General features: G+C 42.5%; 2 protein-coding genes across 2 annotated transcripts in view; both read right to left on the reverse strand.

The window, feature by feature from the left end:
- Nucleotides 1-20,757, reverse strand: part of MRPS36 (mitochondrial ribosomal protein S36) — a 587,034-nt gene that overhangs the window by 20,113 nt on the left and 546,164 nt on the right. The gene's annotated exons all lie outside the window — the stretch shown is intronic.
- Nucleotides 112-19,632, reverse strand: CENPH (centromere protein H). The gene is made up of 9 exons (XM_050793606.1): nt 19,409-19,632; nt 17,304-17,359; nt 14,215-14,263; nt 13,136-13,210; nt 11,837-11,893; nt 7,069-7,132; nt 6,666-6,717; nt 1,697-1,860; nt 112-736 (listed from the first exon to the last, which is right to left on the reverse strand). Exons 1-9 carry the CDS (start codon nt 19,540-19,542, stop codon nt 644-646), a joined length of 744 nt encoding a protein of 247 aa, XP_050649563.1. The 5' UTR covers nt 19,543-19,632; the 3' UTR covers nt 112-643.

Genomic DNA, 20,757 nt, shown 5'->3' on the forward strand with positions numbered 1-20,757 from the left:
AAGAGTTTTTCAAAAATGGACTGCAATGCTATAAAAAGTGACAAGTTCGATTTTGTAATTACTAAGATAGAGTACTATTAAAGGGCACCAATTAAAAAAAAATAAGATAAGTAACATTAATTCCTTTTATTTCTTAACTTATAAAACTGATAGGAAAAAAATGCAAACTAGGCCAGGTTCAGGGGCTTACGCCTGTAATCCTAGCACTTTGGTAGGCCGAGGCGGCAGATTGCCTGAGCTCAGGAGTTCCGAGACCAGCCTGGGCAACACGGTGAAACCCCGTCTCTGCTAAAATACAAAAAATTAGCCAGGCATGGCGGTGTGCACCTTTAGTCCCAGCTACTCAGGAGAACTGCTTAAACCCGGGAGGCAGAGGTTGCAATGAGCTGAGATCGCACCACCACTCCAGTCGGGGCGACAGAGTGAGACTCCGTCTCAAAAAAAAAAAGCAAACTAAATATAGCAATATAAAAAGAAAAAAATTACTTTCAATCCCACTACAAATAACTAACCACAACTGTACAACTGTAAATGTTATGGATATGCTTTTCTAAAATTATGGTGGACAAACAAATGCACAGAAATATTCCAAGTAAGAGTTGGGATTGCCAAAAATGTAAAATATATCAGAAATGAATTCTTATTACATCATGTCGACATTCTTCTCAAGCTGCAGAACAATTTCCTTAAGGGCAGGATCCTCTGCCCAGTTGACTTTACTCCCCAAAATAAGGTTCTGTAAAGAAAAAAAAATTGTTTTAAATTAAAGTTACAAGTACTTTAAAAATTTAACAAGATTTTAGAATATCATTTTTCACTAATCTTACCAAATAATTAACATTTACTACATGTGTAGCTCTGTGATAAGAAAAAAATGATAATACATTCTTCCTTTTTTTTTGAGTCGGAGTCTCGTTCTGTCACCCAGGCTGGAGTGCAATGGTGTGAACTTTGGCTCACTGCAACCTCCGCCTCCCGGGCAGAGGATTACCTGAGGTCGGAGTTTGAGACCAGCCTGGTCAACATGGCAAAACCCTATCTCTACCAAAAATATAAAAATTAGCCAGGTGTGGTGGCAGATGCCTATAATCCCAGCTACTCAGGAGGCTGAGGCAGGAGAAGCGCTTGAACCCAGGAGGAGGTTGCAGTGGGCCGAGATCACGCCACTGCACTCCAGCCTGGGCTACAGAGTGAGACTCCGTCTGAAAAAAGAAAAAAGGAAAATCAAGACCTTAAGCATTAGGTATACACACATTCCAAATATATACAAACAGACCAATATTAAACATTGAATTATTTCATCAAGATCAAAAACTAGCTGAAAGTTAAGTCAATACTGTATAATAGCATCATCAAATAGTTGGCCAGGTGCAGTGGCTCATGCCTGTAATCCCAGCAATTTGGGAGGCTAAAGTAGATGGATCACCTAAAGGTGAGGGGTTTGAGACCAGCCTAGCCAACACAGTGAAAACCCGTCTCTACTAAAAATTAAAAAATTAGCCGGGTGTGGTGGTGGGCGCCTATAATCCCAGCTACTCAGGAGGCTGAGACAAGAGAATTGCTTGAACCAGGAGGCACAGGTTGCAGTGAGCTGAGATTGAGTCATTTCACTCCACCTTGGGCAACAAGAGTGAAACTCCATCTCAAAAAACAAAAAAAGTACTTTACTTTTCTTGCTAGTTTATATAAATGTTACCTGGAACACATGTTGAATAATGGTAGTAATTTTTATCTCCATCTGTAGGTTTTGTCGTATGATCTTTATCCTGTCTGAGTTTTCCATACTGTCCAAATCAATCTTCTGTTTGTTCTTTTCAGTCTGTATTTCTAAAAGCTTACTTTCTGAAGCTTGTTTTAATTCTGTTAGGTTAAAAATAAAATAATATACCATATATAATACCTCTACAAAGTAGGATCTTGAAAAATTATGAAGCAGATCACTTCTTGGTTATTTTAGTCAAGAGAAAAATTTTAATGAGCAGCATTTTAGGTTGCAATTTTATTATGATCTGAAAATGACTTCCCTGGTGCAAAATAACAATATTTTAATTTTGTACTTAGCAATGCCCTTAGTGAAATGTTCCAGGTATTTCTGTATGACAATAACAGCTGTCTACAGATATTTCAAGTGGTATCATGTATCAAGGGCTTATTTTGGGTTGCCAAAACAGGTAGGAAATATATATATATCTTTTCCTTCTTTAATTCCTTCAAAAATGAAACATATAAACTTTTATTTTATTATTATTATTATTTTTGAGATGAAGTCTTACTCTGTCACCTAGGCTGGAGTGCAGTGGTGCGATCTCGGCTCACTGCAGGCTCCGCCTCCCAGGAGTTCAAGTGATTCTCCTGCCTTAGTGTCCTGAATAGCTGGGATTACAGGCACCCGCCACCACACCTGGCTAATGTTTGTGTTTTTAGTATAGATGGGGGTTTTGCCACGTTGGCTGGGCTGGTCTCCAACTCCTGATCTCAGGTGATCCACCCACCTCAGCCTCCCAAAGTGCTGAGATTATAGGCATGAGCCACCATGCCCAACAAAATAAGATTAATTTTAAATGAAAAGTAAGCTTCCTTGGCAGGGCTCACGCCTGTAATCCCAGCACTTTGGGAGGCTGAGGTGGGTGGATCACCTGAGGTCAGGAGTTTTGAGACCAGCCCAGCCAACGTGACGAAACCCCATCTCCACGATAAATACAAAAATTAGCTGGGCATGGTGGCACGTGCCTATAATCCCAGCTACTCAGGAAGCTGAGGCAGGAGAATCACTTGAACCCAGAGGCAGAGGTTGTAGTAAGCCGAGATTGCACCACTGCACTCTAGCCTGGGCAACAAGAGTGAAACTCTGTCTCAGGAAAAATAAAGTAAGATTCCCCTCTCCAGGGATAAACATCATCAACCATTTTTTGTATTACTGGAAATAGTCTAAGAATTAAACTACTTGGAAATATAAATGGATGTATTTCAGGGGCCTGTTCTTCAACATTAATGTATTAAATGAGGTTGGAATACAGTGGAAAAAATGAATCATCAAAAGGGTATAGCCTGAGCATGGGTGGCTCATTCTTATAATCCCAACACTTTGGAAGGCAGAGGCAGGAGAATCGCTATAAGTTCGAGACCACCCTGGGCAACACAGCAAGACCCTGATTCTACTTAAAAAAACGTGGGGGGAATAAACAAGATGACCAATACTACTACTGACCCTGAGATTATTTGCTAACAGGCAAATCTATATAATGTTTACAAATGACAAATCTGAGCAGGGTGCAGTGACTCACACCTGTAATCAGCACTGTGGGAGGCTGAAGAGGGTGGATCACCTGAGGTCAAGAGTTGGAGACCAATCTGGCCAACATGGTGAAACCCATCTCTACTAAAAATATAAATTAGCAGGGCATGGTGGCAGGTGCCTGTAATCCTGGCTACTCGGGAGGCTGAGGCAGAATTGCTGGAACCTGGGAGGCAGAGGTTGCAGTGAGCCAAGATCATGCCATTGCACTCCAGCCTGGGCAACAAGAAATTCTGTATCCAAAAAAAAAAAAAAAAAACAACCAACAAATCTGGCTGGGCACAGTGGATCGATCACGTCTGTAATTCCAGCACTCTGGGAGGCCAAGGTGGGCAGATTACTTGAGCCCAGGAGTTTTTTTTTTTTGAGACAGAGTCTCACTCTGTCACCCAGGCTGGAGTGCAGTGCAGTGGTGCAATCTCGACTTACTGCAAGCTCCGCCTCCCGGGTTCACGCCATTCTCCTGCCCCAGCCTCCCGTGTAGCTGGGACTACAGGCGCCCGCCACCTCGCCCAGCTCATTTTTTGTATTTTTAGTAGAGACGGGGTTTCACCATGTTAGCCAGGATGGTCTCGATCTCCTGACCTCGTGATCTGTCCGTCTCGGCCTCCCAAAGTGCTGGGATTACAGGCGTGAGCCACCGTGCCCGGCTGAGCCCAGGAGTTCTATGCCAGCCTGTGTAACATGGTGAACCCTGTCTCTAGAGAAAAATAAATTTAAGAAATCTACAGAAAAAAAAAAAACAATTAGCCAGGCATGGTGGCATGCACCTGTAGTCCTATCTATCAGGGATCCTGAGGTGAAAGCATAGCCTGAGTCCAGGAAGTCGAGGCTGTAGCGCGCCATGAGCATGCCTCCAGCCTGAGTAACAGAACAAGACCCTGTCTCAAAAAACAAAGAAAGAGGCCAGTCACAGTGGCTTACGCCTATAATCCCAGCACTGTGGGAGGTGGAGGCGGGCAGAACACCTGAGGTGAGGAGTTCTGCCGAGACCAGCCTGGACAACATGGTGAAACCCTGTCTCTACTAAAAATACAAAAATTAGCCAGGTGTGGTAGCATGCCTGTAATCCCAGCTACTTGGGAGGCTGAGGCAGAAGAATGGCTTGAATCCAGGAGACAGAGGTTGCAGTGAGCCAAGATCACGCCACTGCACTCCAGCTTGGACAGTAGAGCGAGACTATTTCAAAACAAAAACAAAGGCTGGGTGTGGTGGCTCATGCCTGTAATCCCAACACTCTGGGAGGCAGAGGTGGGTGAATCACAAGATCAGGAGTTCAAGACCAGCCTGGCCAAGATGGTGAAACCCTGTCTCTACTAAAAATACAAAAAATTAGCCAGGCATGCTGGTTGGCGCCTGTAATCCCAGCTACTCGGGAAGCTGAGGCAGAGAATTTCTTGAATCCAGGAGGCAGAGGTTGCAGTGAGCCAAGATTGCACCACGGCACTCCAGCCTGGGTGACAGAGTGAGACAGCATCTCACAAAAAAAAAAAAAAAGAAAAAGAAAAAAAAGAAATACAGGCCAGGTGCAGTAGCTCATGCCTATAATCCTAGCACTTTGGGAGGCCAAGGCAGGAGCATCACTGAGAGCAGAAGTTCAAGAAAAACCTGGGTAACACAGCAAGATTCTATGTCAACAAAAAACAAAAAAGTTAGCCGGGCATGGTGGAGTACACTTGTATTCCCAGCTATTTGCGAGCTGAGGTGGGAGGATGGCTTGAGCCCAGGAGGTCAAAGCTGCAATGACCTGCAATGAACTATGATCACGCCACTGCGCTCCAGCCTGGGTGACACAGCAAGACCCTTTCTCACCAAAAAAAAGAAGAAAGAAAAGAAAAAAAAAAAGCTTTGAAGACTGATTATCTTTTGATGGAAAATTAAAAAATTTAACTTTTCCTTTGCATACCTTTGTTTCCAAATGTTCTACAGTGTGCATTGCCTTTGATATAAACATTTCAACAGTTTCAATGCAAAAAACCATCTCATGTTATGATAAATTAAGTGAAAAGGCTGTAGATCCATACATATCATCTTATTTAGAAATTATATATATTTGTGTGTGTGTATATATATATACACATAAAATGTTTATATGGACATGGAAAAGTCTAGAATGATAAATACCAAACTGTGGTCACACAGAAAACAGGCATGACTTTTGTGTTATAATTTACCACATCGTTTTATTTTTCCCCTTCTGAGAATGTACTAATTTTGTGATTTAAAGTTCTAAAATAATGAGGCACAGCACGGTGGCTCATGCCTGTAATCCCAGCACTTTGGGAGGCCGAGGCAGGTGGATCACTTGAGATCAGGAGTTCAAGACCAGCCTGACCAACATGGTGAAACCCTGTCCCTACTCAAAATACAAAAATTTGACCAGGTGCAGTGGCTCACGCCTGTAACCAGCACTTTGAGAGGCCGACGCAGGCGGATCATCTGACGTTGGGAGTTCAAGACCAGCCTGGCCAACATGGTGAAATCCCATCTCTACTAAAAAAATACAAAAACTAGCCAGGTGTGGTGGGATACACCTGTAATCTCAGTTACTCTGGAGGCTGAGGCACAAGAATCACTTGAACCCAGAAGGCAGAGGATACAGTGAGCCAAGATTATACCACTGCATTCCAGCATGGGTGACAGAGTGAGAGTCTTTCTCCAAAAAAAAATACCATATTAAAGAATTAAAAAAAAAAAAAAGGGCCTGGCGCGGTGGCTCAAGCCTATAATCCCAGCACTTTGGGAGGCCGAGACGGGCGGATCATGAGGTCAGGAGATCGAGACCATCCTGGCTAACACGGTGAAACCCCATCTCTACTAAAAAAATACAAAAAACTAGCCGGGCGAGGTGGCGGGCGCTTGTAGTCCCAGCTACTCGGGAGGCTGAGGCAGGAGAATGGTGTAAACCTGGAAAGCGGAGCATGCAGTGAGCCAAGATCGTGCCACTGCACTCCAGCCTGAGTGACAGAGCGAGACTCCGTCTCAAAAAAAAATAAAAAAAGCAAAAATTAGCTGGGCGTGGTGGTGGGTGCCTGTAGTCCCAGCTACTCAGGAGGCTGAGGCAGGGGAATCACTTGAATTCGGGAGGCGGAGGTTACAGTGAGCCAAGATAGTTCACTGCACTCCACCTGGGTGATAGAGCAAGACTCTGTCTCAAAAAAAACCAACCACAAACGAAAATAAAGTTCTAAAACAATGAGAATAAATAGAACAAAATGTACTTTATATCACTTTTTAAGCTGCCATGTCAAAAATTTAAAGAAATTTTGAAAGTCAGAAATTAGGAAATTTCTCGGTGGCTAAGAGATCTGGCCTTATCAATCTATAAAGTAAGAAAAATGTGTTCTGCCAAAAAAAGTGTTTTACATACGCAATCTCTTCTTTCTAATATCAAGCAGTTTTTCCTCTAAATCCCAAGATTCCTGTTATTAAAAATAAAAAAGTTAAAGCACATTACTGTAGGTAAGGACAAACTTGTAATACTTAAATCACTGAGTTTTATCTACTAGCCTTAGTTATCTAAAGTTCCAGTTTTCAGTTCCTCTATTTCCACACAACAAAAGGAAGACAGTAAATTAACTTTTAAGTAGAAAATGTTCAACATTAGTCAGAAATAATAGAATTTTGAAAAAAAGACAGAGCTTAAGGACAGCGAATTCCAATCATAGCATTCCCTTTGGACAATCCTATTTAATCATATACATTACAGTTACCAGCAAGAAGTTGAGAGTAAAATCATGAGAATGCATAATCAGCCTAATGTGTAAGTTTACCTGCTGTGATTTCATTATTAATTTATTTAGCTCTAATAGGTGTTTCATGTTATCCATGAGCACACTGAAAAGGAAACAAAAAGATGATTAAGGTTATTTGTAACTTAATTAAAAATACCTGTCATTAATGAAGGAATCAATGAGTGAAAACTTACTTTAATTAAATCTACCATACACTTGGATAAAAAGTCAGTTTAACAAAATAAATCTGGAAAAGTTTGATGTAATCCAAATTTCTGTTGAAACTAGAGATGCATTTCCCTAGAAAAATGTTTGGTCACAGATATTGAAGAATACCAAATTTAAAAATGTGGGAACATTTCTAAAAATTTCATATTTAGAGAGGAAACACCCTGATAGCTTCCTAACAAGCTGCTTTTGCTTTGAATTTATTTTTTAGAGCAATTTTAGTTTTTGTTTTGAATTTATTTTTTAGAGTAATTTTAGTTTCACAGCAAAACTGAGTGGAAGGTACAGAGATTTCTCATATACACCCTGCCCCCAACACATGCACAGCCTCTCCCATTATCAACATCCCCTACCAAAGTGGCACATTTGTTACAATCAACAAACCTATATCGACACATCATTGTTACCCAAAGTCCGGATTTTACATCAAGGTGCACTCTTGCTTGTGTATATTCTATGGGTTTGTTCTTGTTACAGGGTCTTGCTCTGCCACCCAGGCTGGAGTGCAGTGGCACAATCACAACCTCAACCTCCTGGGCTTAAGCGATCATCCTGCCTCAGCCTCTGAAGCAGCTGGGATTATAGGTATACACTACCATGTCCCACTAATTTTTAAATTTTTTGTAGACACGAGGTCTCCCTATATTGCCCAGACTGGTCTGGAACTCCAGGGTTGAAGCAATCCTCCCTCTTCAGCCTCCCAAAGTGGTAGGATTATAGACATAAGCTACTGAGGTCCCGCCCATTCTCTGGGTTTTGACATATGTATAATTACATGTATCCACCATTATTGCAGCATGTAGAATAGTTTCAAGGAATAAACTGCTTTTTACCTCTACTTCGACAAATATTTTTGAGTACTTAACTACATGCTTTCAAGAACTATGCCAGGTGCCAGGAATGTAAAATAAAATAAAACACAGTATCTGTTTTCAAAGAGGAAAGAATCTAGTGGAGGAGAAAAATAAAACCACAATCATACTGTAGTGCAGTAACAAACATGAACCAAAGTTATGCACAAAGTGGAATAAGGACATAAAGTAATTACCTAGATCAAGTAGTTTGGTATGGTGGGAGTAAAAGGGTGTGGAATAAGACTGGGCAAAGCAGTGGCTCTCATACTTCAGAGTGCCACAGTCACATGGGAGTCTTGTTAAGTGAGGATTCCTACCCCAAACTTCAGATATGCTGATTCAAGGCCCGGTTCTATGGCTCATACCTGTAATCCCGGCACGTTGGGAGGCTGAGGCAGGAGGATTGCTTGAGTTCAGGAGTTTGAGACCTGGGCAATATAGCAAGACTACATCTCTATTTAAAAAAAAAAAAAAAAAAGCCAGGTACAGTGGATCCCTTGAAGTCAGGAGTTTGAGATTAGCCTGGCCAACATGGCAAAATCCCATCTCTACTAAAAATACAAAAATTAGCCAGGTGTGATGGTGTGTGCCTGTAATCCCATCTACCCAGGAGACCGAGGTAGGAGAATCGCTTGAACCCAGGAGGCAGAGGTTGCAGTAAGTCAAGATCATGCCACTGCACTCCAGCCTGGATGACAGAGCAAGATTCCGTCTAAAAAAAAAAAAAAAAAAGATATGCTGATTCAGAAAGTTTGGGATAGGACCAATAATGTGATCATTATAATAGACATTATTCTGATAATCAGCCAGGTGTGAAAAACACTGTAGAAGCAACTAACTAAGAAGGCCAAAAGGGGGAATCTGCACAAACCTGGGAGAGCTGAACTCATTTTTTTTTTTACTATTTACAGCTATATTTGGTTGTCTTAAAAGATAAATTTAGGCATATTAAAATGTAACAACTTTATTTTACCAGACAATTCATGCATCTGGCAGCACAGGATTGTAAGCTGTTTAGTGCTCTACTGTGGGAGTTGAGTGAGGAAGCTTTTATAAGGTGTTCATAGAAGAAAGACAGAAAATATAATTGGTTGGTTAAAGTGGAACATCTCTAGGTAGAGGTTAGTTGGCAGTTTCTCATTGGGTAAGCTTAAGCTCCATTTTACTGTTAACAACAGGCTTACATAGGAACCCCAAGGTGCTGGAGCTTAAGGCTAAAGATGGTTCAGCCTAATGGCATTCTAGTTGTATCCCAATTAATTTTTTTTCTTAACAGTTGTAAACTTTAAAATGTGCTAACAAAACACTGCCTTAGCCTATTTGACCTTTCTGGGTTTATTTATTTATTTATTTATTTTTGAGACAGAGTCTCACTCTGTTGCCCAGGCAGGAGTGCAGTGGTGCACTCTCAGCTCACTGCAACCTCTGCCTCCTGGGTTCAAGCGATTTTCCTGCCTTAGCCTCCCAGGTAGCTGGGATTACAGGCGCCTGCCACCACGCCCGGCTAATTTTTGCATTTTTAGTAGAGATGGGGTTTTACCATGTTGGCCAGGCTGGTCTCGAACTTCTGACCTCAGAAGATCTGCCTGCCTCAGCCTCCCAAAGTGCTGGGATTATAGGCGTGAGCCACCGTGCCAGGTCTGACCCTTCTGTTGTTTTTTGGTGTCAACAGTGAAACTGGCCCAATTGTCCCACAGAACTGATGTTTATGATTTCTTTTGAATAAAGAGAAACTGACCCTCCCCGTATTAAAACTTGAGAAAGTTACAATTGTCTTATCTGAGTTCCTTTCTCAGGAAACCAACCATCAGGCCTCCCAGATAGTATCAAAGAACTGAAACTTACAAGATCACACCCTCTGGACAATAAGAATCAGACCCCTCACCCATCAGGACCGCCTAACCAACTACCTGCTTCCTATTGACTAACTCCTCTTCCTTACCCCTCCCTAATTCCCGTTTTCCCATACATGGTTACACATCTTCCCTGCTATAAAAACCCTTAATTTGGCAGAGCATGGTGGTTCATGCCTGTAATCTCAGCACTCTGGAAGGCCAACGCAGGTGGATCACTTTGAGCTCAGGAGTTCGCGACCAGCCTGGGCAACAAGGCAAAACTCCATCTCTACAAAAAATACAAAAATTAGCCAGGCACAGTGGCATGCGCCTGTAGTCCCACCTACTTGGGAGGCTGAAGTGGATTGCTTCAACCTGGCAGGTCGAGGCTGCAGTGAGCCAGGATCACGCCACTGCACTCCAGCCTGAGCAACAGAGTGAGGCCCTGTCTCAACAAGACAAGACAAAACAAAACACCCTAGATGGATTTAATTTTAGTCCATCTAGGAGATCAGACTGATCTCCCCTCTCCTTGGCTATAGTAATCAAAGCCTTCTTCCTGACAATACTCATGTCAGTGATTACATTTCTGTGCAGCAAGCAACAGAACCTAGACCAAATCCCTGACATTTCAGTAACAATATGATGAATCTGTCCTGATGTCCTGCACCCCACGCCTTAAACTCAATAATGTTCTTTTTTTTTTTTTTTGTCCTGAGATGGGGTCTCACTATTGCCCAGGCTAAGGTGCTGTGGCAAGATCACAGCTTACTGCAGCCCGATGACCTCCTAGAATCAAGGCAGGAGGCTGATCCTCTCCCCTCAGCCTCTGGAGTAGCTAGGACTACTGGTGGCTCCACCACGCCTGGCTAATTTTTAAAAATTTTTTGTTGAGCTGAGGCCTCCCTATGTTGCCCAGGCTGATCTCAAATGCCTGGGCTCAATCTATACTCCTGCCTCAGGCTCCCAAAGTGTTGGGATTATAGGCATAAGCCTCTGTACCCAGGCTAAACTCTCCTTTTATGGGAGAGAAAAAGTTATGAGTGTTCAAATTCAGATTTTTGGATTTATGTAATCCTGGATTTAGCTGGAATATGGGGAAAACGTGTATCAGTGTGGGCTAAGATACTCAAGATAAAAGTGCCTAGATCCAGACCAGCCTGGCCAACATAGTAAAACCCCGTCTCTACGAAAAATACAAAAATTACCCAGGTGTTGTGGCAGGTACCTGTAATCCCAGCTATTCAGGAGGCTGAGGCATGAGAATCGCTTGAACCCGAGAGGTGGAGGTTGGAGTGAACTGCACTCCAGCCTGAGTGACAGAGCAAGACTCCATCTCCAAAAAAAAAAAAGTGCTTAAACCCATCTTGGAATTTTTCTGGTGCTCAAGGGAAGAAGGGGCAATTTTATCATAAGAGCTTTGAGAGAAAAGATCTCTGAGGCCAGATATCAGGATACAGAAGACCTGACCTGCTAGTCTTTACATTACATCCCTTGGGAAATTGTTTGATCCGAACACGCTCATTTCTACCAATAAAAAATGAGGAGTACATTTCCTATCTCATTGGGTTTTGAATGGATTAAATGAGATAGCCCTGTTCCTAATTTATAGTAAATACTGAAAAAAAATGAACTTTTAAAGCTTTCCCTTAATTTTTCCAATCTTCTGGATAAACTCTTCTGCTTCTTACAGTTACGATCCATATAGAACAAAATATCATTAGAACTATAGAAGTTGCTGTAATTTTGGGGAGGGCCTACAAAAATTTCATCACTTTCCTTATTCCCCAGATAAAGGTAGTTCGCGGTAATAATTTTTTAAAATTCACAAAACTAAAGTCACTATGCAAATCCCATCCTTACTGAATCCAGAGAAAAAGAAAATCATACCTAGACTGGGTGCTAATTTTCTCCAGGTTTTTTTTAAGTGCAGCTGAAAGTCTCATCCTGTGAGAGGGAAAAAGCTTGCATTATAAAACATGGATAACATTTGTTACATTAAAAAAATTCCAAACATGACAAAGATTGATTTCCCTTCAAATATACATAAAACAGAAGTAGGTTTTAAAATATTATTACATGAGAAATACTTTGAGAAATAAAACATAGAAATATGAAATAACACCAAGATGGATAGGGCTGTTGCATGTGGGTATACACTGCCAGAATGAGGGGCCAGGTAAATCTGAAACCTGGCCTGAGCTGAATGAGTTCTCTGAACCATCTACTTCCAGTGGAAGGATTAAGCCACTAAAAAGATCAGGATAGGCCTGAAATAAAGGACTTAGGGAATACAAAACCATATACGACTATAAACTTTAAAACATTTTTTTTTTTGAGAGGCAGTCTTGCTCTGTCGCCCAGGATGGAGTATATAGTGGCGTGATCTCGGCTCACTGCAATCTCTGCCTCCCAGGTTTAAGTGATTCTCCTGCCTCAGCCTCCCTAGCAGCTGGGATTATAGGCTATACGCCACCACACCCGGCTAATTTTTGTATTTTTAGTAGAGACAGGGTTTTGCCATGTTGGCCAGGCTGGTCTTGAACTCCTGACCTCAGGTGATCCACACGCCTTGGCCTCCCAAAGTGCTGGGATTACAGGCGTGTGCCACTGCACCCAGGCATGTTAGGTGTATTAAACGCCATTTTTCACTTACCATATTTTCAATTTACAATGGATTTATCAGGACCTAATCCCATTGCAAATTGAGAAGCATCTGTAATGCAAATTTTCTCCCAGGGCTCAAAATTTGTGTGACCAGGCTGGGTTTGTGTAATCCCAGCATTTTGGGAAGGCTGAGGCGAGAAGATTGCTTGAGCCTAGGAGTTCAAGACCAGCCTGGGCACAGTGAGACCCCCTCTCGATAAAAAATTTTAAAAATTAGCCAAGCGTGGTTGTGCATGCCTGTAGTCCCAGCTGCTCCAGAGGCTGAGGCAGGAGGACTACTTGAGCCTGGGAGGTTAAGGCTACAGTGAGCAGTGATCATGTTGCTGTACTCCAGCGTGGGCAAGAGTGAAACCTTGTCAAATTAAAAAACAGTAATAATAATAAAATTTTCGTGTGACCATTATCTAATCATCACTGTGCTTCACTAATTCATCCAGCCCAGTTAAAAGATTCCCTCCACTTTGCCCTCATATCCATTTTGCATTCAGTTCACAATCCTTATATTTAAAATGTAACAATTACCTGTCTAATGCAAGCTTTTTTATCTCAAAAGAAATTTTCACCTCTTCAATTTCATTTTCCAGGTCTTCAATTTTACTATGAAAGAAACATGAGCAAAAGAATATCAGCAATATCAGAAAAAGACATTATTGAAATAAATGTATGAAGTAAGCCCTTAAAAAAGTAAAACACCTCTATCTAAATAAAAGTGTTCTACAGGCTCAATATACCAATGTGTATTTACACATTTAGCAAACTAATGCCCCTGAGCTACTTCACTCAGTATCTTATAAAAAGGGAGGCCAGAAAGTTATAACGTGATCACTTGTGTACATATAAATCTCCATCCCAAATTAACAACTTCCCAATATATGCATCACAAATTATCTGGAAAAATAAAGGAAAGGAAAAAGAAAAACAATGTTATAGCATAGAAAATGAGATTATGACCAGGCTCAGTGGCTCTTGCCTACAATCCCAGAACTCTGGGAGGCCAAGGTGGAGGATTACTTGAGGCCAGGAATTTGAGAACAGCCTGGGCAACAAAGTGAGGCCCCATCTCTACAAAAAATTTTTTTTTTGAGGTGGAGTTTCGCTCTTGTTGCCCAGGCTGGAGTGCAATGGTGTGATCTCGGCTCACCGCAAACTCTGCCTCCTGGATTCAAGCAATTCTCCTGCCTCAGCCTCACGAGTAGCTGGGATTACAGGCATGTGCCACCACACCCAGTTAATTTTGTATTTCTAGTAGAGACGGGGTTTCTCCATGTTGGTCAGGCTGGTCTTGAACTCCCGACCTCAGGTGATCCACCCACCTAGGCCTCCCAAAGCGCTGGGATTACAGGCATGAGTCACCGTGCCCGGCCCCAAAATATTTTTTAAAAAGTCAGGTTAGGTACAATGAGCCTATAGTTCCAGCTACTCAGGAGGGTGAGGCCAGTGGATCCCTTGAACCCAGGAGGTTGCGGCTTCAGTGAACTATGATCACATCACCATACTCCAGCCCGCGTGATAGTGAGACTCCATCTCTAACAACAAAATAATAGAAAATATGATTAAATCTTAGTAAAGACCATAAACAAAATTTTTTAAATATAACATACGCTTCGATTTGCTTTTCTTGCATAATTTGTTCCGGAGTTTTTTCTTCATCTGCAAATAAACAATTTTTTGAAGTTACTAACATTTTAGAAAGGTGCTGTCCAAAAGAAATATAATATAAGCCACAAGGGCAAAATACATCATTTAAAATGTCATTTCCACATTACAGAAAAGAAACAGTGAAATTTAATTTTAATATACTTATTTAACCCAATAGATAAAAAATATTATTTCAATGTGCAGTCAGTTTAACATTACTAATGACATATTTCACATTATTCTGTCTGTATTTTACATTTACGGCCCATCTCAATGATGACTAACCACATTGCTTGAGTCCAGGAGTTTGAGACCAGCCTGGGAGACATAGCGAAACTCTGTCTCTACTGAAAATTAGCCAGGCACGATAGTGCATGCCTGTAGTCCCAGCTACTCGGGAGGCTGAGGTGGGAGTATCAATTGAGCCCACGAGGTAGGGGTTGCAGTGAGCCAAAATCTTACTAGCTACACTCTAGCCTGGGTCGCTGAGCAAGATCATCTCACTATGATGATGGAAATGTTTCATATCTATGCTACCCCATAGGGTAGCCACTGGTCACATGTGGCAACTAAGCATTTGATATACACTTAATTTTAAATTTTATTTCATTTTAATTAGCTTTAAAAAGCCACATGTGTGGCCAGCAGTGGTGGCTCATGCCTGTGATCCCAGTACTTTGGGAGGCCGAGGCAGGTGGATCACCTGAGGTCAGGAGTTAAGAGACCAGCCTGGCCACCATGGTGAAACCCCCTCTCTACTAAAAATACAAAAAATTAGCCAGGCGTGGTGGCAGGTGCCTGTTTTCCCAGCTACCCGGGCGGCTGAAGCAAGAGAATCCCTTGAACCCAGGAGGCGGAGGTTGCACAGAGCCAAGATCGAGTCATTGCACTCCAGCATGGGGGACAAGAGCAAGACTCCATCTCAAAAAAAAAAAAAAAAAAAAAAAAAAAAAAAAGTCACTTGTGGCTAGTGGTTACCCCATCGGACAACACAACTCTAGAAGACAATTCCACAGTAACAGAAATCAAATTGGTGGTTGCTGGAGGAAAAGGTGGGTACTGACTGTGAAGCGGCACATGGGATTATTTTGGTATGAAAATGTTCTGGCCAGGCACAGTGGCTCACGCCTGTAATCCCAACACTTTGGGAGGCTGAGGTGGGTGAATCACGAGATCAGGAGTTCAAGATCTGTCTGGCCAAGGTGGTGAAACCCTGTCTCTACTAAAAATACAAAAATTAGCTGACCATGGTGGCAGGCGCCTGTAATCCCAGCTACTTGACAGGCTGAGGCGGTGAACCCGGGAGGCGGAGGTTGCAGTAAGCCGAGATCTCGCCACTGCACTCCAAGACTCTATCCAAAAAAAAGAAAATGTTCTGTTTTTTTCTTTTTTTGGGGGAGACAAGGTCTCCTTCTGTTACTGAGGCTGGAGTGCAGTGGTGTGATCTTGGCTCACTGCAGCCTTGATATTCCAGGCTCAAGCAATCCTCCTACCCCAGCTGGGTGGGACTACAGGCACATGGTACCACATCTGGCCAATTTGATTTTTTAGAGATGGGGTCTCACTATGTTTCCCAGGCTGGTTGTCCTGGGCTCAAGCAATCATCTCGTCTTGGACCCTCAAAGTGCTGGGATTACAGATTGATCCACCACGCTCAGCCGAAAATGTTCTGCATCTTGATTGTGGTAGTGATTATACAGATTTAGAAATTTGTCAAAACTCATCAAATTGTACCCTTAAAATAGATCCCTTTATTGTAAAAAACAATCCTTTAACCAGTAGTCTCAGTTTTATATATATATATATGTGTATATATATATATATATATTTTTTTGGAGACAGAGTTTTGCTCTTGTTGCCCAGGCCAGAGTGCAGTGGCGCAATCTCGGGTCGCTGCAACCTCCGCCTCCCGGATTCAAGCGATTCTCCTGCCTCAGTCTCCCAAGTAGCTGGGATTATAGGCATGCACCACCACACCCGGCTAATTTTGTATCTTTAGTAGAGATGGGGTTTCTCCATGTTAGTGAGGCTGATCTCGAACTCCTGACCTCAGCTGATCCACCTGCCTCGGCCTCCCAAAGTGTTGGGATTACAGGCGTGAGCTACCATGCCTGGCCATATATATATTTTTTAAACAGTAAAAGAATCAATACTTATTTCTCTATTGATTGCTTGACAGTCTCACTCTATTGCCCAGTGGAGTGAAGTACAATGATTCAATCACTTGAGCCCAGTGAGTCCCAGCTGGGACTATAGGTATGTATCACCATATCCGATTAAGTTTTTTCATTTTTGTAGGGACGAAGTCTCACTTTGTTGCCCAGGCCAATCTCAAACTCTTAGCTTCAAGTGATCTTCCTGTCTTGGCCTCTAAAAGAGCAGATAGTCAATTTTAGATAAACATCTTCTTTCAAAGGCTACAACTAAACTTCCTGTGACCTGCCTTACATCTGTCTTCTCCTAGGTACAGAAATTCTACAATGTTAACTAAATCTAGGTTTTGGATGTCATAATCCCTTAAAAATGGTACTAGCTATACAGAGAACAAAAAGACTATTGGAATGTAAACTCTTCTCATTTGGATCTGAGCTCTAAAATTATCTTCTTAGAGAAGCCATCCCTATGAAAAGAAGCCCCTCCCTCTTATCATGCCTTTGTTTCCTTCACCATACTTACCATACTTCATAAATATCTTGCATGTTTACCAGTTTTGCTACACTAGAACATATATAAACAATTTTTGGTAAAGTTAATTTTATTTTTCCTCGAGAACTGCTAATCATCAAATTCACAAAATCTTATTTGAGGCCAGGTGTGGTGGCAAAACCCTGTTTCTACAAAAAAATACAGAAAATTAGTCAGGCGCAGTAGCATGTGCCTGTGGTCCCAGTTACTTGGGAGGCTGAGGTGGGAGGACTGCTGGAGCCCAGGAGGCTGAGGCTGCAGTAAACCGGAGACTGCGCCACTGCATTCCAGCCTGGGTGACAGCAAGATCCTGTCTCAAAAAAACAAACAAACAACAAAACCCTAATTTGAAAATGAAAATACTTACTTGCATCAATCATTGATTTATATTCTAAGAGCTGTTGTTTTGTCTGTGCTCTCAGCCTGAAAACAGATAAAGAGAATATAAAGTCACATATTTATTAAGGTTTTACTCATTACCGTATGACAAACCAACTCATTCTTTTTCGGAAGCTGATATCACAAAATAAATACAAATAATTAAACTCATAATTACAAACTTCTAATTTGGCCCCATTTTATTTAAAATGGGTATAAAGAACTTCAAGGCCTCAGAGGAAGACACTAAATAGAATACACTGGAAAAACAGCATCTGTAAGGAAAAGTTAAAAAATTGGCATTTAAGATTATTTTTAATAGGCCAGACTGAACTAAGGATGCAATACAAAGGAGACCAAACTGATTAAACCCCAAACCACTGTAATTATTTACAAATACAGATGTTATCAGGAGATACAGAAAAATAACAAAGATACTAATCCTTGGATTCACTTAGTTTTTCAGTTGTTCTATAAATCCAAAAATCATACATAAGTAGAAAAACAATGAGTAAATGGTAATTTAAGATGATAGCAAGGGTAAGGAGGAAAAAGCAATAAAAAAGAAATAGGTATGTTTTCATTATTCAAAACATTTAAAAAAGAAAAAAAGGTAATTAAAAAAATTTTTTTTTTGTAGTCAAGAGTCTTGCTCTGTTGCCCAGGCTGGAGTGCAATGGCACAATCTTCGGCTCACTGCAACCTCTGCCTCCAGGGTTCAACCAATTCTCTTGCCTCAGCCTCCTGAGTAGCTGGGATTACAGGAGCCTGCCACCACGCCCAGCTAATTGTTGTATTTTTAGTAGAGACGGGGTTTCACCATATTGGCCAGGCTGGTCTCGAACTCCCTACCTCGTGATCTGCCCACCTCAGCCTCCCAAATAAATTATATTTACAAAATAGTTCACACTTGCATGACAGTTTCATAATTCCGAAACTTTTGACTTTATTTTCTTATTTATTTATATTTCCTGAGACAGAGTCTTGCTCTGTCACTCAGGCTGGAGTGCAGTGGCACGATCTCCGCTCAATGCAACCTCTGCCTCCTGGGTTCAAGTGATTCTCCTGCCTCAGTCTCTCAAGTAGTTAGGATTACAGGTGAGCGCCACCATGCCCAGCTAATTTTTGTATTTTTAGTAGAGACGGGGTTTCACCATTTGGCCATGGTTGGCCAGGCTGGTCTGAACTCCTGACTTCAGGTGATCCATCCGCCTGGGCCTCCCTAAGTGTTGAGATTACAGGCGTGAGCCACCGCGCCCGACCCATAATGATTTTTTTAAAACTACCTTTATGATACAGAACAGAGGACCGCACATTTTTTTCTGTAAAGGACCTGATGGCAAATTTTTTAGGGTTTGTGAGTCACATGGTCTCTGTTTTAGCTATTCAATTCCACCCTTGTGCAGGAAAGTTGTATTCCAATAAAACTATTTATGGAAACTGAAATTTTAATTTCTGATAGAGTTCATGTATTATGAAATATTTTTATGATCTTTTCTCTGCAACCACTTAAACATAAAAACTATGCTTAGCTTGAGTGGTCACACAAAAATAGGCAGTTAGGCAGATTTGGCCCAGGACCTTCTCCTGCTCACTGGTTTGGAAGACGGATGCCCCTTCTCATCGAATCTTCACCAGCTACCGCTTAGTGGAAAAGTATAAACATCATCCGCTTAGTAGAATATATAACATATAAAGCTTCTGGGTTACGAAGGGGTCGTAGTTCTAAAACAAAAGGTAGGGACACCTTCCTTTCAATTTAGGTCTGGTATTCAACTTGCCTGTAAACCGGGGGCGGGGGAGGGGAACAGGAGGAGAAATTACAGCTTCTAAGGACTTTCCAAGGGCCCGGGGCACTGTGCTCAACACTTTCCTAGACTGTCTCATTTAACCCTTATAACCTGTCTACCAGGGGGTCATTTTTCTCTCCCTTTCGCTGATGAAGAAAGAACTTCAAGAGTTTAAGTGAATGAGGCTGTCACGGAGACATGACGTGACCGAGCGTGAATTCGAACCCTACCCTTCTGAGCAAAGGGCGGAGTTCCGGGCCACAACGCCCACTTGGCCCGGGCTGAGGCGGCCAAAGGGAACAACCTGAGGAGCAGGGTCATGCGGTCCTCGCTGCGCGCCGCCTGGGCGCCGGCGACCTGCGGCGGCCCGCCTGCCCCGCCTTCCTCTCCGGAGTCCGCGGGCTCGTCGGCGGCTTGCATCTGGGGCTGTTCCTCCATTGCTGGTTGAGGGGAAAGGCTACCACTCAGCAAGAAAACGCCGTTCAGAAGACGTCGCTTTTCCCGCCACTAAATTGACGCCGGGAAAAGGCCCGAGAGCCCCGCCTCTTCCGCCTAGGGCCCCACCCTTTCCGCCTGGGCTTTCGGTTGCCGTGGCTGCTTCTCGCTCCTTTTTCATCCGGGCTCTGCTGGTGAAAATAACTGCAGACCACTGGTAAAAAGTTGAAATAGCTTTCGTTAAGCGTCAGATGTGTAGAGTGCTGAGCTAGGGGCTGCACTAGAGACGTTGGGACACCACCCGGGAACAGCAGCCTTGGGGGGAAAATCTCCTGACCTAAGTGGTCATTCGGCCTTGGTGCTGGGACACGTGAGTGCGGCCACAGCTGTGTATCCACCCATCTTGGCACTTCTTTTCCGTCCGCTGCCTTTGAAGATGGGTGTGCCCGGCAGGCTGTGAAAGATAAACATTAGAGGGTTGCTTAGAAGACTTTTTTGACCTGAACCCATGAGGTGCATACCTTTCGTTTGGCGGGGAAACCAGTGGCTTCTGAAGTTCAGGGATATCCACGGGGCACAAGTGCGAGGCATTGCAAACATTTCGAACCCAGACTTCCAGCCTGGAGACATCCACACACTTTAAATTTCTTGCACTGATACTTCATTCTGTCATTATGATTGACACCACTCGTAACTGAGAGTTGGGTGCCCTCAAGTTGTGAGTGTCTGCAGGGTACCATTGAGCTTTCTTAGCTGTGTAGTGAGTGGGGGGAATGGAGAAAATGAAGGAGAAATGACTGATTTGTAGTTTTTCATTAGAGTCGGCCGTGTAAGGGACACAGCCCTTCCCGCACAAGCACAGCAGCTTGAACCTCTTTGAACAAGAGAGTCGAGAGTTCTTTTACAGCTAATTACTCCCTAGTTAATCTTGATCATACTGTGCTGTTTTCTTCCTCTCCATTATTAATGTAATACGACTCCTGATAAAAGTTAAATTCGCCGGGCGTGGTGGCTCACCCCTGCAATCCCAGCACTTTGGGGGCTGAGGCGGGTGGATCACCTGAAGTCAGGAGTTCGAGACCAGCCAGGCTAACATGGTGAAACCCCATCTCTACTAAAAATGAAAAAAAGACTGTCTCAAAAATTTTTTTATAAAAAAAATAATGCAGTGGTTATCCAACGTGAGAATTCGGAGGAGACTTTGTTAAAACACATTTC

The sequence above is a fragment of the Macaca thibetana genome, chromosome 6 (assembly GCF_024542745.1).
Source record: "Macaca thibetana thibetana isolate TM-01 chromosome 6, ASM2454274v1, whole genome shotgun sequence".
In the NCBI taxonomy this organism is placed as follows: Eukaryota; Metazoa; Chordata; class Mammalia; order Primates; family Cercopithecidae; genus Macaca; species Macaca thibetana.